The sequence below is a fragment of the Myotis myotis genome, unplaced genomic scaffold, assembly GCF_014108235.1.
Source record: "Myotis myotis isolate mMyoMyo1 unplaced genomic scaffold, mMyoMyo1.p scaffold_m19_p_9, whole genome shotgun sequence".
Lineage (NCBI taxonomy): Eukaryota > Metazoa > Chordata > Mammalia > Chiroptera > Vespertilionidae > Myotis > Myotis myotis.
Window position 1 is genome coordinate 57449306 of NW_023416401.1, and position 24005 is coordinate 57473310.

The 24005-nt window shown below is 44.7% G+C and overlaps 2 protein-coding genes, 1 long non-coding RNA gene and 1 pseudogene across 6 annotated transcripts in view; 3 read left to right on the plus strand and 1 right to left on the minus strand.

The window, feature by feature from the left end:
• The window catches only part of SLA2 (Src like adaptor 2), a 23094-nt gene extending 17453 nt beyond the window's left edge, over positions 1 to 5641 (plus strand). For both annotated transcript variants that reach the window (XM_036321303.1, XM_036321302.1), the window contains exons 6-8: positions 2692 to 2841; positions 3753 to 3885; positions 4307 to 5641. In XM_036321303.1, the coding sequence (XP_036177196.1) occupies positions 2692 to 2841; positions 3753 to 3885; positions 4307 to 4460 (437 nt within the window). In that variant the 3' untranslated portion in view covers positions 4461 to 5641. The remainder of the gene's footprint in view (positions 1 to 2691; positions 2842 to 3752; positions 3886 to 4306) is intronic.
• Positions 5394 to 14542, minus strand: RAB5IF (RAB5 interacting factor). The gene is made up of 4 exons (XM_036321307.1): positions 14245 to 14542; positions 12672 to 12775; positions 7387 to 7516; positions 5394 to 5936 (listed from the first exon to the last, which is right to left on the minus strand). The coding sequence occupies exons 1-4, from the start codon at positions 14356 to 14358 to the stop codon at positions 5895 to 5897; spliced, it is 390 nt and encodes a 129-aa protein (XP_036177200.1). The 5' UTR covers positions 14359 to 14542; the 3' UTR covers positions 5394 to 5894.
• Positions 14543 to 14734: 192 nt separating this feature from the next.
• On the plus strand, positions 14735 to 19638 carry LOC118662666. Of its 3 annotated transcripts, XR_004969828.1 has the most exons (6): positions 14735 to 15193; positions 16074 to 16159; positions 16426 to 16500; positions 16765 to 16876; positions 18843 to 18966; positions 19376 to 19638. It is a non-coding gene; the product is annotated as an uncharacterized LOC118662666 (long non-coding RNA). The 3 variants fall into 3 exon arrangements; XR_004969829.1 differs by lacking the exon at positions 19376 to 19638 and having other exon boundaries at positions 16382 to 16500; positions 18843 to 19044; XR_004969827.1 differs by lacking the exon at positions 19376 to 19638 and having other exon boundaries at positions 18843 to 19044.
• A 2200-nt stretch (positions 19639 to 21838) lies between these two features.
• On the plus strand, positions 21839 to 23670 carry LOC118662664 (annotated as a pseudogene).
• Positions 23671 to 24005: the final 335 nt, after the last annotated feature.

The window sequence follows — 24005 nt, forward strand, 5'->3', positions numbered from 1 at the left end:
TAAACATTTAAACTAGAAATGTATCCTTAAGTACTGACTTAGCTGAGCTCACAAGTTTTTGTTTTTATTTAAAATATTTTCTAATTATGGTTGTGATTTCTCCTTTGATACCTGGGTTATTTCCAAGTATTTGGGGATTGTCTAGATGTCTTTTTATTATAATTAATAATTTAATTCTGCTGTGGTCAGCAAACATATCTTTAATTATTTCAATCTTTTTTTAAATATATATTTTATTGATTTTTTACAGAGAGGAAGGGAGAGGGATAGAGAGTTAGAAACATTGATGAGAGAGAAGCATCGACCAGCTGCCTCCTGCACACCCCCTACTGGGGATGTGCCTGCAACCAAGGTACATGCCCTTGACTGGAATCGAACTTGGGACCTTTCAGCCCCCAGGCCGATGCTCTATCCAGTGAGCCAAATCGGCTAGGGCTATTTCAATCTTTTAAAATTTGTTTTTATGGCCCAGTCTAGAGTCTATCTCAATATTCCATCTGAACTTGAAAGAAAACGTATATTGTTGATAAGTGCAGTGTTCTATGTTAATTAAGTCAAATTAGTTTATTGTATTGTTCAAGTCTTCTACAAGTATATCCCTATTGATTTTCTGTCCAATTAAGTACTCAGAGAGGAATGTTGAAATCTCCTATTATAATCATGAATGTCTATTTTTTTCTGTTCATTTTGTCAGTTTTGCTTTATATATTTTGAATCTCTGCAATTGGGTGCATACAAATTCAGGATTTTTATGTCTTCTTGATATATCCCTCATATCTCTGGTAATCTTCTTGATCTTGAATTCTACTTTGTCTGATATCAATATTACCACTCTAGCTTTCCTGTGACTAATGTTTGCATGATACATTTTTTTACTTTTAGTCTGGGTTTTAATATTCAAAGTATTTTTATCATACAGTTGGATCTTGCTTTTTAAAAATCCAGTTTGAAAATCTCTGCCTTTTAATTGGAGCATTTAATATTTCCTCAAAATAAACACTTCCTAGAACTGATAGTACCTATTGTTTGGTATTCATTCCCACCTTTTATTAGCATTCCACAGAAAAGATTAAGTGACAGGATTACTGCCTCTTCTTCCAGGTTGTCTGTGACACAGTTTTCTCATCTGTAAAGAGGGAATAATTGTACTTACCTCATAGGGTAGTTATAAGAATAACATGAGAAAATCCATATAAAGCATATAGTAGACGCTCAATAAATGAAAGCTACAGATAGCGTTAAATCATTAGATGATAGTAATAACAGATTATTATTTCACTAAGCATCTTCTTTCCATTTGATGAAGTGTTGATTTAAGAAATGAGTTATCATTTCTTACAGTTATCAAGTTATCTCATATACATCCTCATCTGATGAAAAACTACTGGAGATCTGCATAGTATGATGATTTTACATAGTCTTTTTTCTGTGTTCATTTTTCAATCATATGCTTTTTTTTTTTTTAATATATTTTATTGATTTTTTACAGAGAGGAAGGGGAGAGATAGAGAGTTAGAAACATCGATGAGAGAGAAACATCGATCAGCTGCCTCCTGCACATCTCCTACTGGGGATGTGCCCACAACCCAGGCACATGCCCTTGACCGGAATCGAACCTGGGACCTTTCAGTCTGCAGGCTGACGCTCTATCCACTGAGCCAAACCGGTTTCGGCCAACCATATGCTTTTTTTACTTAGTTTTTTAAATTAAAATTTCTGTTGAGACCTATCAGACTGTGCACTTTAAACATGTGCATTTTATTATATGTAAATTATACATCAATAAAGTTGATTTTAAAAACTAAAAAAAAGGAAAAATTCTGTCACATGCATGTATATAATGTACATATATAAGTTAAAGCCTAATGAGAAAACCAACATCCAGGTGTCCACTTACCAGCTTAAGAAATTGTACAATCCCTTAGAAGCCCCTTGCATGCTTCACTGTTAATCGTTATTTTCTTCATAGCTTTGCCGTACAGGTATCTCTGTGTAATAGTCTTGACTGCCTTTGACCTTTATATAAATAGAATCATGCTGAAGGTATGCTTCTGTGACTACCTGCTTCAGCTCATTATTTTTAAGGTCTATCTGTGCTTAAATGTGTAGTGGTTATTAACTTTTACTTCTCTACAGTCTTACATTATATAATCCACCATTCTACTGAGTGCCTATGGGCTGTTCACAATTTGGGGATTTTCCAAACAATGCTGTGAATATTGCTCGTGCATTTCTAAGGTAACATGCTGGGATGGAATTGCTGGGATTGTGAGGTAGGTGCATGTTCAGCTCAACTAGTTAATGTCACCTGCTTCCAAAGTGGCTTGTACTAATTCATCTTTTCACCAGCAGGGTAAGAGGTTCCTCTTTCTCCCTGTCCTTGCTGACATCTACAGACACATTTTCACATTCTAACTCTTCTGCCCACTTGAGTCTTTCTAACAGCCAACACTTAAGTGTTCATTTAAACTGTGCCAGGCTCTGTATCCATGATCTCATTTCACAAGAGCTGTACCTATTATGTATTGTCATTTATGACCAAGAGAACAAGACTTTGTCCTCCTCTGCCTATTTCTTCTGCCTGGACCCAGGGCTATCCACTGTGGCCACCTCATCGCTTCTTCCTGCCAACTTGGGCAGAGCCAGGTCCCAGCAGGACCTCAGTCCCACCTTGGACTCTTTCTTCCTTAGGCTGTTACTCCTTGTCAGTCCGCCTCAGCCGCCCTGCATCCTGGGACCGGATCAGACACTACAGGATCCAACGCCTTGACAATGGCTGGCTGTACATCTCGCCGCGCTTCACTTTCCCCTCACTCCAGGCCCTAGTGGACCATTACTCTGGTATGGCCTTTCCTTGCCTCCATGAGAGTAGACTGGGATGTGAGTTTTAGGGGTCAGAGAATCCTTAGACACTTTACCTGCTAAAGAATATCCAGACAGATGGAAGAAGGGCCTCCCCTACCCTCATGCCAGTCCTTGTGCCAAGAAACACAGACTGGCAGCTGTATCTTTTTTTTAAAATATATTTTTATTGATTTGAGAAAGGGAGTGATAGAAACATCAATAATGAGAATCATTGATCGGCTGCTTCCTGCATGCCCCACACTGGGAATCAAGCCCACAACCTGGGCATGTGCCATGACCTGGAATCGAACTGTGACCTCCTGGTTCATAGGTCAACGCTCAACCACTGAGCCACACCAGCCAGGCAAGGCAGTCCTATCTTTATCCCACGTGTGAGTGCAGGCCAGTAACTCATCCACGGTAGTTCCGAGTCAAAGCCCCAGTGGGAAGCACAGTTGTCTCTACAGGAACTAGGCCCAAATCTGTTGCTATTGTGGAATTCAAGTTGATTCTTAGCATTTTCTGGTGCCTGTGAAGGATGTAGAGGGGAGAATAAAACTGGGAAAACTGATCAGGGGTTTGCTGGGAGGTTGCTCATGCGATAGATACTGAGCATTCCTTAGTTTTCTTCCCGAAGTGCTTTCCTAGCCAGAAACTGGGCTCAAAGAGGTCCATCAACTTACCCCAAACCACAGTAAATTTAAGTCTCCCAGAACCTAGCCCAGAATAACTTTTGATTGCATCTCAGCCTCTAGGAGACCAACAGCTTGGGGCTCTTGTGCTGTAATCCTTTTTAGACCATGCCCCAATCTGCCAAGTGTGTAAAGCTGTCGGGTGAGGGTAGGGGTTGTTGGGGAGGAAAGCAGGGCTGGCGTCACCCATGTCAAGGGTCTAGGTCTCTTCCTCAGAGCTGGCGGATGACATCTGCTGCCTCCTCAAGAAGCCCTGTGCCCTGCGGAGGGCTGGCCCGGTCCCTGGCAAGGACATACCTTTACCTGTGACTGTGCAGAGGGCACCCCTCAATTGGAAAGCGCTGGACAGGTGAGGGGAACCCTGGGCCATGAAGGCAGAACAAGGGAGTGAGGCTTTACCCCTGGGAACCCACAACCCAGAACGAACCTGACAACTTCAGGGATACTGGGGGACCAGTGAGCATTGATTGAGCACTTAGAGGACAGCCTAGGTTCATCAGGTGGGTAGGGGGCAGTGGCAGGGAGGATAAAGTGGGCATGCAATGGGCAGCCTGGACATGAAGGTAGCCAGAATGGGAGGAAGGTCAGATAAGATAAGGTAGAACAAAGAGTACCAGTCCTGAGTGAAGAAGTCAAGCTCTGGTTTGATCTGATAGGAAACAGAGAGCCACTGTGAATTTTTTTTAGCAGGAGTGAATTAAAAACGGTGAACTATGTGGCGAATGCAGGGGAGACGGCTCCTTGACCCAGCTCTTTTCCATTCTCCATAGCTCCCTCCTGTTCTCTGAAGCACCTGCCACAGGGGAGGCATCTTTCATCAGCGAGGGACTCCGGGAGGCCCTCAGCTCCTACATCAGCCTGACTGATGACATCTCCTTGGACGATGCCAAAGCCCAGAGGCGAAAAGGGGAGCCAAGGTTGTAGCACCTAGAATCCCAAGGCAGCTCTGCCTAACTGTGCACCCCACAGGCAAGACTGAACTGAGTGAGGAGAGAACAGGGATACAGAGGCACATTCAAGGTCCCACCTCTATCTTGTTCCTTCCTCTCAGCCCTAAGAAGTCACATAACTCCTCCCAGTGCCATGGCCCTGCCTGCAACCTCTAGTTTAAGGACAGACCAGCTGAGAGCAGGGCCAGGGCTCCAAAGAGCCTAAACTTCCTCTGGGGTCTGATGTAGTCAGTGCACAAGTTTGGGAATTCCAGCACATCTTCCTCCCCTGTTAGTTGAGTCCCATTCAAACCATCCCCCGCCCCCGTACCTGCTAACCAGTCCCCAGTCCCACCCACAAGGTAGAAACCACCACTAACATCAAGAAAAAACAACATTTGAAGAAAATGTATAAGGGGTGGTGGGGAAGCAGAGGGAATAGATGGCTCACCAGAGCAGCAGAACCTGGGCTGTCCAGCCTCCCCCTAACCCTAGAGCAGAGAGAACGTCTGACAGTCCAGGTCCTCAACTGTCCCCACAAGCCCCTTCTCTGGACAGTTGTAGCTCTCAGATTTCTATTTCATTTTGCAACTTATTATTGGGACCTGGTTAAGCCTTACTGGCCTTGCCATCTAGTGGCCCAATGCAAAATGACACCTTCTGAGACTAGCACACTGTGATGAGGTGTTACGTGTAGCTCTCACTGCTGGGCAGGGGCACTAGGGCATCAGAAAGTGGTAAGCCCTCTCTCCACAAAGCTAAGACTTCAGCCTTAACCCATAAAGGGGAAGAAGCCTGGCTTGGGCTGCTAAAGGAGCAGGGAGAGGAAGAGGGATGGATGTTGGAGGGCACCACTTCTAGTGTTCCTACTAGGTTCTCAAGCTAGAGGTGAGGTGGGAAAGGCTTTACCAGGTATCATCAACAGTTGTCAATTAAAGATCTGATTTATTCAAGTATCTGAAAACATTCTACAATGGAAACTGTTACCAGATGCTGCTTATATTGTGCTATGGACCACGCACATATTGCCATACTGTTTTTGGAAGACTTGAAATGCCACTGATAGTTTAAAAATTGTACACCTGATGGAGAAGTGAGGAAGACAATTTAATGTTTCATCCGGATCCAGAGATGCATCAAATTAAACGACAGCTTCAATCTGCAAACAAGTGTTTCCAATGATGGTATCCAAGAAGAAATGATTGGTGATGGACAATTAGAAATGCTTTCCCAAAGGTGGATGGTTCTTTAAAAAGTTTCAGGTCACAACCCTTGCAGAAAACACTGACGCCCAACACACTGATTCTCGGTCCAGGAAACATGGGTCTTCCAGGTTCCATGTGGCTGAGGTGCCCCTATAATCATGTTTCATGCTGCAACTAAGAGAGTCCTTTGGACCCGACAGGGAGCAGGTGGGGACAGTACACCATCAGTCATAGTGGATGGCAGTGTAAAAGATAATCCAGATGACCTAGAGAGGAGACAAGCAACGTTCATAGGTCACCTGGTCAAAATAGGTCCCTATTCCACAAAACAAAAATGTCAGATAAGAATGTCTGCACAGCGGGCTTCCCAGGGGCTATCCAATGCATAATTTCACTGAACTCAAGCTGACTCTAACAGCCCAGGGGCACCCACCTGTGCTCCCAAAGGGACCCTGGAAAAACCTCTCACCCTGCCATACAGCAAACTAAGCACCAGGGAGTGGACTTAGAGATGTAACGAAACAGGTAAAGCAGACTGTACTGCCAATAGATGTTAGGCTTAGCCATAAATGTGAAAACAAAATCACCATTATACCCTGTCAGTGCCTTATGGTATAAAGCACAGATTCTCAAAACTGACTGCCCATTGCATCTAGGACTTTTAAAAGTATTACTGGTATGTAGATGCCCAAGTGCTACCTCCCAGAGGTTTTTATTTTATTGGTTTGGGCTAGGGTCTATAAATTAAAACAAAAAGAATGCCTGGCCGGTGTGCTGTGACTGAGTGTTGACCCATGAACTAGGAGTTCATGGTTAGATTCCCAGTTAAGGCACATGCCCGGGTTGTGGGCTTGATCCCCAGTGGGGGGCATGCAAGAGGCAGCCGATCCATGATTCTCTCTCATCATTGATGTTTCTATCCCTCTCCCTTCCTCTCTCTGAAATCAATAAAAGCATATAAATAATAATAAAACAACAATAAAACTTTGAGGTATAATTTATATTCCATAAAGTATACAATGCAGAGGGTTTTTTTTCTGGTATTTTTAAATTTTTCTTACTGAATCTATTTTAAAAAAAACACACAATTCAGAAGATTTTAGTATAGTCACAGAGGTGGGTAAACATCACCATATAAATGATTCTGGAACATTTCATCATCCTCAAAAGAAAATGAGTTCCCATTATCAGTTATTTCCCCCCTTTCCCCTTCCCATAGCCACTGGTAATCACTTTTTGTCTGTTTGAATTTTCACATAAATGGATTCATACATGAGATCTTTTGTCTTGATTCTTTCACTTAGCATGTTTTCAAGGTTCATCATGTTGTAGCATGTATCAGTACTTCATTCCTTTTTATGGTCAAATAATATTCTGTATGAATATACATTTTATTTATCCATCAGATGATGACTTTGTACAAGTTAGCTATTATGAATAGTGCTATGAATATATTTTTTAAAGTTTCCTAGTTGTTTCTAATATGCAGCAGAGTTGATAATCAGATGTAAAGCTGATGATGGGCTCTGGATTTGCACAAGACTGTACAGTATATCACACTTTTGGAACAACATGACTCAAGAGTGGACATGCCCTCCAGCCTCATGAGCTTTTTAAAAAATGGTACCCCAATCACAGTGTGACTCAATCATTAGGCTCCCCTTGAGTGATTCATGAAATGACACTACTTGCTGTAAAGCTATCAGGTACACATACCATGAACAAAGCAAAAGATGTCATAAACCCTTCTTTTGTGAGCTCCCATGTGCCACCATATTCTTCTTCATCTATCTGTAGGTAGTTGCTGAAGTAGAGGTACAGGACTCCTGCATTGATCAGGCAGAACCTGGAGTGAGGGAGGACAAGCATCAAAAATAGAAGACTCAGGACTCCTACCACCATGGTCCAGCTCTATCAAGGTACTCAAGGTTACACAGTTAACTACCTCTATTATCAAGGACAGTGAACTAATACATGAAAACACCTAAGCCCTCAAAGGAGCTACCCATTTGGCTGACCTAGAGACTTAAAGAAGGAACAACTCTTTTTAGTTGCCCAGCCAAAGCAAAAAATAAATTAAAGGGCAGATGTAAGTTCTCCAAGCACCCTTAAAGTAAGATAGACTGGTCCTAAGTAGGACCAGTACTTTACTGGAGCCTCCAGGTAGCTCCTGCTGGGATGAGGGGTGGACGTGGGATAAACACACGCTAAGCTGCTGCTTCATGCCTAATTGAGCAAGCAAGGGAATATATAAGAAAGCCCATGCATAATTCCCAATGGGAGACAATTTCTGGATGGCCACAGTCTGCTACTGCACTTGATGCAGAAGTGAACATGACAGTTCCTGCCCTCAGCTTGCCATCTACTAGGGGGCAAAAAACAGCAGTGAAACCCTGGCCAGTGTGGCTTAGTAGGCTGGACTGTCATTCGATTCCATCAGGGCACATGCCCAGGTTGTAGGAAGGCAAATGATCCATGTTTTTCTCTCAACATTAATGTTTCTCTTTCTCTCTCTCAAATCAATAGCTCTAGCCAGGTTTGGCTCAGGGGATAGAGTGTCGGCCCCTAGACTGAAGGGTCACAGGTTCAATTCTGGTCAAGACTTCCATTGCAGGTCGATCCCCAGACCCGGTTGGGGTGCATGCGGGAGGCTATCAATCAATGTATCTCTTTCACATTGATATTTCTCTGTCTCTCCCCCTCCCTTCCACCTTCTCTAAAAATCAATGGAAAAATATCCTTGGGTGAGGATTAACAAATAACAATAATAATAGTAATACCAGTAGTGAGAGTGGAATTGAAACCAGAGGTTTGCAAGCACCTCTAGGAAGTTCTCTGAGCCCCATCATGTATTATGTAACTGATGGAAGAATTAGAATACAGTGAGTAGTAATACATCGCCCTGCTCCACTGTTCTCTTGGTACGGTCATCAGGTAAAAGTAACTTATAAAGTGATCAAGACTTTGATCTTTCCAGTTATAATATCTAATCTAATGGGGGACTATATGTGTTAAGTTCCATTCCTTCTGGAGACTGAGGTAGAAATATGCAAAGATAACTGGTTCCGCCGAGTGGATGAAGTGTGAGCAGATGTAGGGCAAGGCAGTTAGATGATGCTGAGTAATGTAAACTAGTATATAAGGAGGGGGGATCCTGAGGCAGCCTGAGCAAGGTGGGGTGAGGTAGGGTGTGCTTACATCAGGAAGTCTAGTTTCTAGGTACTGCAAGTGCGAACGTTCTCCTGAGTGGAAGGAAGTGGAGCTGGGAGACTGGTTTAGACCTCTACACCACGTTTCAGGACAAGAGTGTAAAGTTTGAGGACAATGACTAGGACAGTGGCTGAATGGGGAGGGAAGAGGCCCCAAAGGCTGGAACCTAAGGGCCTGGAAGTACAATGGTTTCAGTAACAGAAGTAGGGAGTCAGGAAGAACGAAGGTTTTTCTTGGATTTCACCTAAAATAGAGTCCTTGGTTTGGTTATATTGTGATCACATCCTTATCTTCTGCTAGAAATCTTGGGATCTGGCCGATCTGGCTACTTCCCTCTAACAAGAGTTGCATTTTGGACAGGTTGAGTTTGTGGCTCCAGACAGACTACTAATGGGACTTAAAAATGTCACTCTGGGATTCAGCTAATAAGCTAGGGCTAGAGAATGACTGGAAATTCATCATATGAGATGAGCTGTAAGAGAGTGGCTGATTGGTGAGATGAGATGGAAATACAAGGGAAAAGTGAGATAAGGAATGGTAGGGAGAAATAAAGGGTTGCACGAACCCTTCCTTCTAAGGGCTACACACTTAGTAAAAAGGCTCAAAGTGGGCTTAAAGATGGGCATAATTTCTATATTGTAAGTGAGGGCAAGAACCTCACAGCAAATGTGTAGACCAAGCATGTCAAACTCAAAGGCTAACACGGGCCAAATAAACAAGGCATGGGGCCTGCGGGCTGCGAGTTTGACATGCTTAGTGTAGACAAAGAAGTGAATGTGCTGGATTGGGGTTGGAGAAGAACATTAAAAAAGACTGACTTTCATATAGGTTTTTAAAAATTCTATCTTACATCCTGGCCAGGTAGCTCAATTGGTCAGAGTATCATCCTGATAAGCCAAGGTTGTGGCTTATCTCTGGTCAGGGCTCATACAAGAACCAAGCAATGAATGTATCAATACACAGAACAACAAATCAATGTTTTTCTCCTTCTCCTTCTCTCTAAAATAAATAAATTTAAATTTAACAAAATAATGGCTCTAACAAATATCATGACGTCAGGGATTGAAGGCTACATGACAACAGTAATGTATGGCCCTGCTTTCAATGGTCAATGGGAATGCTTGTTAAAAGAAATTTAATAAGCACTAATAAGCACATTAATATGCTCCAAGCTCTATGAGACAGGAAAGGATGAACAGGGCCCATCTCTGATCATGCAAAACCTCAGCAGACACAGCAGAACCATCACTCAGTTCTCAGGCAAATCATAATTGAGAGCTGAGGAAATTATTTTACCTTAATGGGCCCTAACTGGTGACCCCGCCAGAAATGAGAAGACAAGCTGGGGTCAAAAAAGAGAGCAGCTAAGGCAGAAGTGGGAGGAGAGTCACCAGAACTGAGCGCCAGAGCAAGTCTGCCCTGAACTGCAGGCAGCTGGGTCAGACAGATGGAGGAGAGGAGATGTGAGTAGAAAAATCAATGTCCCTGGGTCCTTTCCAAGAGCAGGGGAAAAGGTGCCAACCAAAGGAGAGAAAGAATTCAAGTTTTGGCTCTGGCAGGACAGTGTGGGACTATACTCCAGAAAACCGTATTTAACCATTCTTTGTAAAGCTAATCATATAATAATTGCAATGAACCATTTATAGAGTGCCTTTGAGGTACTCAGCACGACATTCAGCAATTTACTTACATTATTTCATTTAATTTATACATCTTATAAGGCAGGCATTTTTATTGCCCCGTTTTTAAAAAACATATTTTTATTGATTTCAGAAAGGAAGGGAGAGAGAGAAACATCAATGATGAGAGAATCACTGATCAGTTGGCTGCCTCCTGCACACCCCTACTGGAGATGGAGCTCACAACCTGGGCATGTGGCCTGACTGGGAATCTAACTGTGACCTCCTGGTTCATAGATTAACACCCAACCACTGAGTTACACTGGCCAGGGCTTATTGCCCCCATTTTAACAATTAGGAAATTGAATCTCATACAGCTGAGCCCAAAATTAATGTAGCCTGAAAGTGGCAAAGCTAGAACTTGAATTCAGAACTTTCTATAAAGTTAAAAATAAAAAACAAAGAAAGGTCTGTTTGGCTAGCTTAATCCTTCTGCCACAAGGTATATCAGACTAGCTCTGGTGCTAGTTAATTATTCCAGATTGGTGACTTCAGAGAAATCCTTTAGGAATCCTACAAGACATAATAGGTACAAGGGACTCTGAACCTCTTAGCAAGTGGCGGTGGAAAGATGAGAAATTCCCTCTAGCTTTTAGATTGCCTTCCCCCCTTCTCTGCTATTTTTCTCCTATCTGCCTTTTCTCTCATAGAAAGCTTAAACGGGTGACCAACATTCTAAAAATATCATCTATAACCACCTCCAACCTGGGAAAACCTCTATAACCACTAGGTCCTATGTCTCATAACCCCCAATCAGCCCTCATGAAGTGTGCACTCCGTCAAAGTCAGGCAGAGATTAAACTCTTACTGATTTCCTTGTACAAATGCTTTGCTCAGTATCATAAATAAAAAATCTTCTTAGCCTGGCCAGTGTGGCTCAGTGGTTGAGCCAAGAGGTCACCAGTTCGATTCCCAGTTAGGGCACATGCCTGGGTTGCAGGCCCGATCCCCAATGGTGAGCGTGCAGGAAGCAGCCCATCAATGATTCTCTCTCATCACTGATGTTTTTTTCTTTTTTCTTTTCTTTTTTTTAATATATTTTATTGATTTTTTACAGAGAGGAAGGGAGAGAGATAGAGAGTTAGAAACATCGATCAGCTACCTCCTGCACATCTCCTACTGGGGATGTGCCCGCAACCCAGGTACATGCCCTTGACCGGAATCGAACCTGGGACCTTTCAGTCCGCAGGCCGACGCTCTATCCACTGAGCCAAATCGGTTTCGGCTCTTTTTTCTTTTTTTAATCTCTCTCCCTCTCCCTTCCTCCCTGAAATCAATAAAAACAGATTAAAAAAAAAAAAAAAGCAGAGCCACACCCAGGGGCTAGTGTCAATTGTTTCCACTGGCCACAGAAGCATAGTAGAAGACGGAAGGCTAAACCTTCCACTTTTTCACTGCCTCTAAAATGTAAGGACCTCAAACAACTTCTGAAAAAGCCAAGATTCAGTATATCCAGCATAGCGCCAGGCACAAGGGAGTGGTCCTCTAGTATAGAAGCTCTTCCACCTTCCAAACTTCCATACAAAGGTCATGCTAGAACTAGATCAGCCGTGGGCAAACTACGGCCCGTGGGCCGGATCCGGCCGGTTTGAAATGAATAAAACTAAAAAAAAAAAGACCGTACCCTTTTATGTAATGATGTTTACTTTGAATTTATATTAGTTCACACAAACACTCCATCCATGCTTTTGTTCCGGCCCTCCGGTCCAGTTTAAGAACCCATTGTGGCCCTTGAGTCAAAAAGTTTGCCCACCCCTGCACTAGATGATGCCTGCCACCAACAGGCATGTGGTATCCCCTTGCATGAGATCACTTTGGACCCATGAATGAATGGACTAGCCCAGCCTTCAGGAAGGTAACATACCTGACCTAAGATGCTCCTGGGCTTGATGAACTGAGGAGAGCTACACCAGACCCAGGAATGCCATCCTGGGGCCAACTTTTTGCTTTAATCATTACACACACACACACACACACACACACACACAGTCACTTAAAATAATAATTTAAAAAACCCTCCAATGTAGTAATAGCCTTTTCCATAAAATGAAAATAAAGTCTCTATTTGAAAAAGAAATGCTATCACGAAACTGCAAGATACCCAAGACTTACCCTGCTATTCCCAAGAAACCTCGCAATGGTAACACTCCCCAAATGACACCTAGAACCACAGCGATAATCTGTCGGAACCAGTAGATCACATCTAAAAACTCATCCTGTAGAAAAAAGAGAAATTGCATGCATTATCTGGAGTGGGTGCCACAGTAGAACCTCCTGTAATAGGTGAGGAACAGAAAAGTTTCCTACCAACATATCTTCCAGGGAACTGTCCCCCAAAAGCAAGAGTATTAGGCTCTCGCATCTCCACCTCCTCTTGTACTAAACGGTGGTAAACATACACACACACACACAAACACAAAACAATGCTTGCCTTGAGTGATGACTTCTAAGGGTTGTGCTCTAAATAAGAATTTTAGAAAAATCCATTGACCTTTTTTGAGAAGCTGCAAAGATGAAATGGCTGTGCTAGTAGCTGTGATCCTGGACACTGATAAGCTTATCTCATCTGAGGAGACCTAGACACACCAGCCCCGGGAAGAAGGGCCGACAGTCACCCTAGGCAGCACTATCTTCCCGCACACCGGGTTCTGAATAGGTCACAGAGGATAGAAAGGATAGAAAGGAAAGTGTTGGAGGCAGGTGCCAGCAGACCTGTTTTACCTACAAGGACAGGGAAGACTCGGGTTTCCAACCTGCCCTAGATTGCAGAACCAGTCCTTACGGAAGGAGAGAGAAATGACACAGCAGATCAGAGAGGTTTCACGGGAGCTGGCAGGGCTGGGGCACCTCCAGGAAGTGCCTCCCATCCCTTCTTACCGGAACTCCAGGAAGGAAAACCTAATTCACCAGTCACCCCCGGCCCCCAGATATAACAGTGTCTTCAAGTCAGCGGGAATCAAGCTGTTTGTAACGGTCCCTTCCAGATCATGGGTGGGCAGTGCCCGAACTCGGATCTGAATGTGTGTGACCAGTAAGGAGAAGGAAGTCCGGAAGCCCCAGCCATTCCTCACATACATGTTTTCTCTTTCTCTCTCTCTCCTCCTCCCTCCCCTGCAAGGCGGTCTCGGTCTCCCCAACTCTCACACGTAGGTATTCGGTTTTCCAAGCAGCGGCAACTCATCTTTGGGGAGCCTCGCTATGTGCTACCTCGTTCACGCCCCTCTCACTGATTGTACCCCAGCTCGGAGCTCTTCTGCGAACACATGGCGAGCCCCTGGCAGTACCCAGTGGATGTCTGTCCCGCTACTTTTCGCGCTAACGACTACGTTAAGTAGTTAATTCGGAGACGGTAAGTCCCTTAAGGTCCTACTAGGAGTGAAAGGCGAAGGTCAAATCGGATTCAGCTCCATCTCGCCGTCCAGGCACACGCCCTGTCCGCGAGGGACACCTCCGCTGCCCCCTCCACGCGGCTTCTCGAGTGACCCGGGCGGCTTGACCGTCAGACTACTCCGCGGGGAGCCCCTGGCTCTCTCCAGGCCGGGCCCGCCGAGTTCGCCACCCTTTGGCCACCCGCCCCACCACCCCCAGACGATCGGCGGTGCGTCGGGGGCAAACTCAGGCCTGCCCATCCGTCGCCAAGTGCCGCCGGCTCCTCAAACCTGCGCCCTCACCAGACCCTCCTCACCTTGTCCTCCCAGGCCGCGTCGCTTCGCAGCACCTTGCTCCACACAGAGACTCTGAGGGCCCCGTTGGCCAGCTGCGGCTGAGGCGGCTCCTCCTTCCGCCTCCCGCCGCTCATCCTATCGTCGCGCCCCCCGGACCGGGCCTGGGGCGCGGGGGCCGAGCCAAAAGGAGGCGGGGCCTGGGGTCGCGGGTCACAGCGTTCGGGGAAGCAGTGGAGGCTCCGCAGTCTGGCTCAGGGGCGCGTTGCAGCTGCCTGTTCTTGGCCAAGCAGTCGGCTCAGCTCACTCGGCCGAGACCAGGTGCCGCGGAGGGAGGAGCAACGCCGTGCGTCCTCCCGGCGACGTGCCCACGGAGCCAATCGGCGGCCGCGCAGCCGTCCGAGTGAAAAAAGTACCCGTGGTCTCAGCGCAAGCACTCTACGCATGACGGAAGTGACGGCAAGCTAGCTCTACGCATGACGGAAGTGACGGAAGGGACAGTCTTGGAAGGGGCGCGACACGAGCGCGAGGCGGCGCTGTGGAGACTGGAGATGGCGTTTGCAGGGAAAGCGGAGGTTGGACTGGAGCGTCGCCCAGTTCGCCGCAGCTCGTCCATTCGAGCAGCGGGGTAGAACACGACCCTGCCTTTCCGGAGGCGTCCTTTCTAGCCCAGACTTTGCTCCCCGGAGCCTCACGCTGCCTCTCATTACTTAGCCCCTGCTCGTTTTCTCCTTAAGTCTGTATGTTCCGTAGCACCTTGTTCAGGATGCCAACTCTTGTCGGTAATAACTTAGTGTCTCACCTTGCCCAGCACCCTCTTTTGGCAAGTGAGCCCCGAGTTCCAAAGAGGAGAAATGATTCTCTAAGGCTGCGGAGCAAGTTGGAACCAGCTGAGGACGCCTCACGGGGTTGAAGTGGAGAAAGTACTTGTTGAGGCATCAGAATATCTGCCGTGTCCTCACTATGTGCCAGGTCAGTGGTCCATAAAGCGTGTTTCTGGACCGGCAGCGGCCACATGGCCTTGAAAGTGGGTTACAGATGTAAATTCTCGGACTTCCTCAGAAATTCGGGGGGCGGGCCTGTAGCCCGCATTTAGCGCCCCGCTACCCAGTCAGGCGAGACCGAGGCACACCGCTGTGTGCAGGGGACTCATGGCGGCAAAGCAGGTTGCCCAGAATCGTGCAACTAGTACCCGGGTTTGTCTGACTTTAAAATTTGTACTTTTAACCCTAAGCTTTAAGTTTTAAAGAATAACAGTAAGGCCCTAACGTCACCGGTTTGGCTCAGTGGATGGAGCGTCGGCCTGCGGACTCAAGGGCCCCAGGTTCGATTCCAGTCAAGGGCATGTATCTTGGTTGCGGGTACATCCCCAGTGGGGCGTGTGCAGGAGGCAGCTGATCGATGTTTCTCTCTCATCGATGTTTCTAGCTCTCTATCCCTCTCCCTAACTCTCTGTAAAAAATCAATAAAATATATATTAAAAAAAATAATAAGGTCAAAACAGCCTTTGCATACATGTTAACATTCACTGCAGTTCTCCACCTTAGGTGAGCAAGAGAGGCTCCTGCTGAGCTTTTCCAGAATTCCGCAGCTGGGGTTTCCCACCGCAGTCTAACCCCAAGATCCTGTTGAGGAGGTTGCGTGGGGCTGGACCCCAGGGGCGCTATTAGACATTACTCTGTCTGGACCAGACCTGGGTGTACCCCTTTACCCTAACTTTCCCATGGATCTTGTTCTTTTTGGCCCTACCTCTTTTCTGAACCCCTTTCCCTCCCATATGCAAACTATGGCGAGGCCTAACAAGCTCACTCCGGTTAGAAAGTGCACCATCGGTATAAAACTTCTTTTACAGGCTCCCTGGTGGTCTGCAGCACCGGAGGCAAACTGACCCCTCTCAGAGAATATTGGAAGGCTAGCCCGTGGTCAGATACAAAGAAGGTAAGTTTTCAGTCTGCTGGGTTTGATGGTACAGGTCTGTTTTGTAGTGGGCGTTAAGGAAGACAGCTCGGAAGGAAGAGTAGGAGTTATGAAGGGGAAGATGGGGGAGGAGGAGAGAACATTTCAGAAGATAAAACCATGAGGGTTAATGGTAAGGAATAAAGCCACAAATGAGGAAGAAAAGGGAGGGTCATGTTGAGGAATTTGTTTTTATCCCAAAAGGGAGGAGGAGGCCACCAAAAGGACTTCACTTTTCTGGTTTGCAGCTTAACCAAGATCACTCTGGCTCCTGTTTGGAGGACTGGATCAGAGTGAGACTAAGGACTGTGAAAGTTATTCAGGTGAGATTTAGTGGGGCACTGAAGATGGAGAAAACTGGAATAAAATGGAATTAATTTTTTTTACTTAAAAATTGTTTAAGTTGCTGTAAAATATACATAACAAAATTTACCACTTTTCAATATATAGTTCAGTGGCACAATGAAGTCTGTTCACTTTGTTTTGCAGCCATACCCACCATCCATTTTCAGAACCTTTCATCTTGCAAAAGTGAAACTCTATACCCTCTAAACTGTTAACTCCAATGATTTTTTTTTTTTTTTTAGAGAATGGAAGGGAGGAGGAGAGACAAAGAGAAACATCGATGTGAGAGACACACATCCATTTGTTGCCTCTCACAAGTGCCCCAAAAGGGGTGGGGACCAAGTGTGCATCCAGGTATGTGCCCTTGACCAGAATCAAACCCACGGCCCTTCAGTCCACAGGCAGATACTCTAACCACTGAGCCAAAACGGCTAGGGCTCCATACTGTTTTCCATAGCAGCTGCACCATTTAAATTACTACCAACAGTGCACAAGAGTTCCAGTTTCTCCACACTCTTGCCAACACTTGTTTTCTCTATTTTTAAAGCAAATGCTGTGAAGTGGTATCTCATTGTGATTTTAATTTTTATTTCCTTACTGATTAGTGATGTTGACCATCTTTTCATGTGCTTATTGCCTGTTTGTATATCTTTGGAGAAATATTTGTTCCAGACTTTTGCCCACTTTTGAGTCTGGTCATTTGTTTTTTTGCTGTTGAGTTTTAGGAGTTCTGTATGTATTCTGGGTATTTAATCCCTTATCATCTATGTAATTGGCAAATATTTTCTCTCATTCTGTGGGTTGCCTTTTTACTCTGTTGATATTGTCTTTGTATATAACAAAGCTTTTAATTTTGATGAAGTCCAGTTTGTATAATTTGTTATTGTTGCCTGTGCTTTTGGTGTCATGTACAAGAAATCATTGCTATATCCAGTGTCATCAAGCTTTTCGCCTATATTTTTCTCAGAGTTTTAGTTTTAGCTCTTATGTTTAGGTCTTTGATCCATTTTGAGTTAATTTTTAAAATTTATTTTCAGTTGTAGTTGACATACAATATTATATTCATTTCAAATGTACAACATAATGCCTAGATACTTATATTCTTTATGAAGTGATCATCCTGATAAATCTAGTGCCCATCTGGCACCATACATAGTTATTGCAATATTATTGACTATATTCCCTATGCTGTACTTTACATCCCCTTGACTATTTTTATAACTAGCAATTTGTGCTTCTTAGGACAACTAATCCCTTTCAGAATTAATTTTTTAATAAGGTGTTAGGTCAGGGTCCAATTTCATTCTTTTATAGATGGATATCCAGTTTTCCCACCACCATTTGTTAAAAAGACTTTCCTTTCCCCATTAAGTGGTTTTGACACCCTTGTTGAAAATCATTTTGATACTGAACAAAGTCAGTGGGTCCCTTGCCTGTGGCACCCAGAGAAGCCAAAATCTGAGGCAACAGGTTTTTCACAAAAAGAAGGAAATTTGTCAGGCAGCCAGACAAGGCTCAAATCAGTCTCTCAGATCCAGGGTTCAGGGAAGGTTTTTAAGGGATTAGGAGCAAGTTCTAATTAATTAGAACCTTGGAACTTTGCCGCTTATGGTAAGGGTTCCAGTGTTCAAGTTCCTGTCATGTCCCTATCCTTTGGTTCTGGGTGCAGGTTGAGGATAGAGGTGGCATGTGTGCAGTGCTCTCTGTAAACTAACTCAAGGATTGCATTAATCATGGATCTGCTTTAAGGGAGCAGAACCAGTGTTAGGCTGGTCAGGTGATTTGTGTGCTGTTTGAATTTGACCATACTAATATGTGTGAGGGTTCATTTCAGGGCTGTCTATTCTGTTCCACTGGTGTATTTGTCTTTTTGCCAGTACGACACGGTTTTGATTAACATAGCTTTGTAGTGTGTTTTGAAATCAGAAAGTGTGAGTCCTGTAACATTATTCTTCTTTTCCAAAATGTTTTGGTTACTGGGGGTCACTTAAGATTTCATATGAATTTTAGGATGAGTTCTTCTATTTCTGTAAAAAAAAAAAATGTCACTGGGATTTTGATAGAGATTGAAATAAACCAATAGATTGCTTTGGGTAGTATTGACATCTTAGCAATATCAAGTCTTCCAATATGTGAAAGCAAGATGTTTTTCCATTTATTTGTATCTTCTTCAGTTTTGTTCAGTGATGTTTTGTAGTTTTCAGTATATATAACTTTCACCTCCTTGGTAAAGTTTATTCTTAAGTATTTTTTTCTTTTTGATGCTATTTTATTTTGTTGTTACTCTTCACCCAAGGATATTTTTTCCATTGATTTTTAGAGAGAGTGGAAGAGAAGGGGAGATACAGAGAGAGAAGCATTGATGTGAAAGAGACACATTAATTGATTGCTTCCCACACCTACCCTGGCCTGACCCTGGACTGGGGATGGAGCCTGTCACTGAGGTACATGCCGTTGACCAGAATAGAACTCGTGACCCTTTAGTCTGTGGGCCAACATTCTTAAACACTGAGAAAAACCAGCTAGAACTATTTATTTATTTATTTATTTTAATGTTTTTATTGATTTTTTTGAGAGACAGGAAGAGGGAGAGATAGAAACATCTATCAGCTGTCTCCTGCATGCCCCCTACTGGTGATCGAGCCCGCAACATGGGCATGTGCCCTGGCTGGGAGTCGTACTGGTGACCCCTTGATGTATGGGACAATGTTCAATCCACTGAGCCAAACTGGCCGGGCTAATGCTATTTTAAATAAAATTATTGTCTTAATTTCCATTTTGTACTGTTCACTGTTATTGTTTAACTGAGTTTGTATCCTGCAACTTTGCTGAATTCATTTATTAATTTAACAGGTGTGTGTGTGTTCTTTAGAATTTTCTACATCTATGATCATATCATCTGCAGAGATCATTTTATCTCCCAACCCCCCAAAAGAATTAATTCTTTGTCATTATGTGAAGCTCTGACCTTAACTCTGAAATTCATTAAATTTGTGTTTTCGGAGAAACTAAGATGGCGGCATAGATAAACACCGGGAAATTGCTGCTTCCCACAACAATCGATAAATGCATCAAAAACACAAGGTGGACATCATCCAGAACTACAGGAGGGCTGGCTGAGTGTAAATTCTACAACTAGAAGGAAAGAAAAGCACACTGCGAGCGGGAGGAGCTGCGGAGGTGGAGTGCAGAGGTACGGGGGGGAAAGGGTCTGGCACCTGAGGACGCGGCTGTCTTTTTGAATCCGGAGGGAGACACAAGCTCCCGACGGCTCTGGAATCCGGTTCCGGGAAGTCTCTGGGGACCCAGGACTCATACGGGGAGATACTGGACTGTCTGGCAGCGGGCGAGCTTGAGAGTGGCTTTCCCTCAGAGGTGCGTGCAGCCATTGCCGGGACACTGGGACTCGCGACTCCTTAGGGCAGGGCTGAGGCTCCGCCATAGCTGCTTTCTCCGCCCTTTGATTCCTTGAGACCCCGCCCCGCCCAGGCTTCGGCAGAGGCTTTTGCATATGAATGCCCCGGCCATTTGCAACCTGTAATTACCTAACCGCAGCCGGGCCAGATAGACCCAGAGCTTCCAAGAGAAGGCCCAAGGCCCCACAGCGGCTCGCATTCCTACACAGCTGAGCATCATCAGGGCACTTCCAAACTCCAAAAAAAAGGAAGGGGAATCTGCAGTTCTCTTCGTAGTTCCTGCTGGGTAGCCTCAGGCAGAGGCTAAATTAGCACCTCCTTAGATCGAAGAGCCACTGTACCCAGTGGTCAGAGGGGAACCATCCAGATCACAACTCCTCAGATCCATAAGGGACACACTCAGGGTGCAGTCTCAGTGAGCACCAAAGCCCCACTGAAGCAAGTCTTGCCCCAGAAGGGTGTCTCCAGCACAGAAGTTCTCCCACTGCAGACACAGCTGATTCTCGCTGCCAATTGCCCTGGAGGTCAATTCCTCCCAGTGATCCTACAACAACCAAGGCATAGCTACAACAAGACTGTGCACAAAGCCCACGAGGGGGTGCACCAAGAGTGTCCACCTCAGGTAACTGGGGAGGCTGAGCCACTGGGCCCTACAGGACACCTAGCACACAAAGCCACTCTATCAACACAGGGAAGCAGCCAAAATGCGGAGACAAAGAAACAGGTCACAAATGGCAGAAAGGGAGGAAAGCAAACGACTGGATATAGAGTTCAAGGCCATGTTTATAAGGTTTTTCAAGAATTTTATGGAAACCGCCGATAAATTTAATGAGTCCCTCAATAAATATAGTGAGACCATGGAGGACATGAAAAAGGACCAACTAGAAATTAAGCATACACTGACTGAAATAAAGAATAATCTACGGAGATCCAACAGCACACAAGAGGATCCCAAAAATCAAGTCAAAGATTTGAAATACAAAGAAACAAAAAATACCCAACTGAAAAAGAAAAAAGAAAAGAGATTCCAAAAATATGAAGATAGTGTAAGGAGCCTCTGGGACAATTTCAAGCGTACCAACATCAGAATTATAGGGGTACCAGAAGAAGAGAGAGGGCAAGATATTGAAAACCTATTTGAAGAAATAATGACAGAAAACTTCCCCCACCTGGTGAAAGAAATAGACTTCCAAGTCCAGGAAGCACAGAGAACCCCAAACAAAAGGAATCCAAAGAGGACCACACCAAGACACATCATAATTAAAATGCCAAGAGCAAAAGACAAAGAGAATCTTAAAAGCAGCAAGAGAAAGACAGTCAGTTACCTACAAGGGAGTACCCATACGACTGTCAGCTGATTTCTCAACAGAAACCATGCAGGCCAGAAGGGAGTGGCAAGAAATATTCAAAGTGATGAATAGCATGAACCTGCAACCAAGATTACTTTATCCAGCAAAGCTATCATTCAGAATAGAAGGTCAGAGAAAGAGCTTCACGGATAAGAAAAAGCTAAAGGAGTTCATCACCACCAAACCAGCATTATATGAAATGCTGAAAGGTATTCTTTAAGAAGAGGAAGAAGAAAAAGGAACTCTTACCATTTGCCACAGCATGGATGGAACTGGAGAGCGGATAAATACCACAGGATCTCACTCATTTGTGGAATATAATGAACAACATAAACTGATGAACAAGGACTGATCCAGAGACGGAGAGGCATTGATTGGACTGTCGGGCTTTGGAGGGAGGGTAGGGGAGGGTGGGAGTAAGGGGGAAAGATCAACCAAAGGACTTACATGCAGGCATATAGGCCTAACCAATGGACACGGACAACGGGGGGGGGGGGGGGGAGGGGGGGAGGGCATGAGCGGGGGGCGGGTAGAGGGTAACGTGGGGACAAGGACACATATGTAATATCTTAATCAATAAAAATATATTTAAAAAAAAAATTTGTGTTTTCATGGGAGGAGGGTGTAACAGAAAGTCATATTTGGAAGGTTCCTCAGATTCTACACTCCTGCCCAAGGTCATACAGCAAGTTTGAGATTCAACAGGCAACCAAAATATGATCTGTGTTTTCCTCTTAACTTTCTAGGAGCAGAAAAAGCCAAGTGGAGGAGCTATGGTGGAGAGCCCTTGCCTAGTAGGTTATCTGTGGCCCTATGCCTTGTTCCCTTTTTGCTTTCACCCAAGGTTTTCCTTCTCTTAGGAAGTAGGGAATCTGGCTGAATCCCAGTGCATCCATCTGGTTAAAAAATAAACATACTGGGTGGTCTAATATGGAAAAGAACTTGATGAAGTCAGATTTGGAAGTGAGAGAGACATTTGAAATTAGGAAAAATTTGCCCTTGTCAGATTGGGGCTTCTTAGCACCTCTCAAACATATGATCTCAGCCTTGGAGTGAGTATAGCCATACCCCTGAGATCTTGTTCCAGAGCACCATAACTCACAATAAAGTGAGTTGTAATCTTTTTGCTCGTGGAGGGTCTTGCCTTCAATTTGTAAGAAACGTGGCATCTGTGAAGCTCAATAAAGCAAAGCGCAATAAAATGAGGTGTCCTCTGTGTCTTCCCAGCTGAATGCCTCTATACTATTGCCAGCTGCTTGTAGTAGGGTTTGGAGAGGAAGGTGTGCTCTTAGAGGTAAGGTTGTGGCCCCAGACATCATAGATGGAATCACAGAAATCAGTTCTGAAGGGAAAACCATGAACCATGGAAAGAGCATCTGTTGTGAGGTAGAGGTCTGAATTTATATCTTGGTTCTCTTTTCTTTTTGCCTACTGTAAATGTTTTACTAGCACTTTGAGTCCTTAGTAGGTGTTAGCTTTGCTAAATGTTGTACATACATTTGTTTTCCTTCAAAAGCTGGCCAGGAAAGAGGGCGGTGTGTTGGCATCTCCTCCTTAGTCCTCCACCACGAACGGGGGGATGTTCCCTGCTCAGGAGGAGGCTGACAGGAGGGTGTTTGTGGGGAATTTAGAGGCCCAAGTGTGGGAAGAGATCCTTTACAAGCTGTTCCTTCAGTTTTTTATAGGCTGGGGCATTAACCAGAGTGACTATATGAAAAGACAGAGAAGGAAAGCTGAAGTCTTTTGGATTTGGCTGCTTTAAACACCCAGAATCGGTGTCTTATGCCATAGCTTTGCTGAATGGAATTCGTTTATATGAAAGACCAATTAATGTGCAGTATCGATTTAGGAGTTCTCACTCTTCTGAACCAGCTAACCAGAGTTTTGAGAGCTGTGTTAAGATCAATTCACACAGCTACAGAAATGAAGAAGCCATGGGCAGTTCTTTCTTTCCCATGCAGTTCTTCTTTCAGAAGATGCAGTGTCATGCATGTAATCCAGCACTGTAGCTTCCTTACTGTGAGATGACAGCATTACTTCCTAAGAACACAGCTGTGCCTCCTTCACTAAACCATGTTCCAAATCTAGAGGCTGGACCCAGCCCTTATGAATGGACTCATCAACAACCACATGACCCTGTCCTTTACCAAATTAATAAATGAAAGAGGCAAAAACAAACTAGTGATAGAAGCACAGAAAACATTAGAGAAAGTGAATATGGTCAAAAGTTCCGAAAGTGTAAGAAGAAGATAAGATACTAGTATTACCTTCAAATGAATTTATCTACACTGGCCTTGATCCTTAAGGAAAGAAGAAAAAAAGCCTGTATTCTACCAAGTAACAAATGTTATGGCTTTCTTATGTTTTTTGAAATCTTATATAATAAAAGGCTAATATGCAAATTGACCAAACGACAGAATGACTGGTTGCTATGATGCGGACTGACCACCAGGGGGCAGAAGCTCAACACAGGAGCTTCCCCCTGATGGTCAGTGTGCTCCCCACAGGGTGAGCGCTGCTCAGCCAGAAGCTCGCCTCCACTGCAGTGCTAAATATGTCCAACTGATGGCTTAGGCCCACTCCCGCATGGGCCTAAGCCATCAGTCGGACATCCCCTGATGGCTCCTGGATTGCAAGAGGGCACAGGCCGGGCTGAGGACCGCCCCCGCCCCCCCCACACACAAGTGCACGAATTTCATGCACTGGGCCTCTATACTA

What these genes read in the sequence shown, in the direction of transcription:
- RAB5IF (XM_036321307.1), bottom strand. Translation starts at nt 14,358, where the DNA reads ATGAGCGGCGGGAGGCGGAAGGAGGAGCCGCCTCAGCCGCAGCTGGCC. An exon ending in ACGCGGCCTGGGAGGACAAG is followed by an intron (nt 12,776 to 14,244) that starts GTGAGGAGGGTC and finishes TTTTTTCTACAG; the next exon opens with GATGAGTTTTTAGATGTGAT. An exon ending in GGTTTCTTGGGAATAGCAGG is followed by an intron (nt 7,517 to 12,671) that starts GTAAGTCTTGGG and finishes CCCTCACTCCAG; the next exon opens with GTTCTGCCTGATCAATGCAG.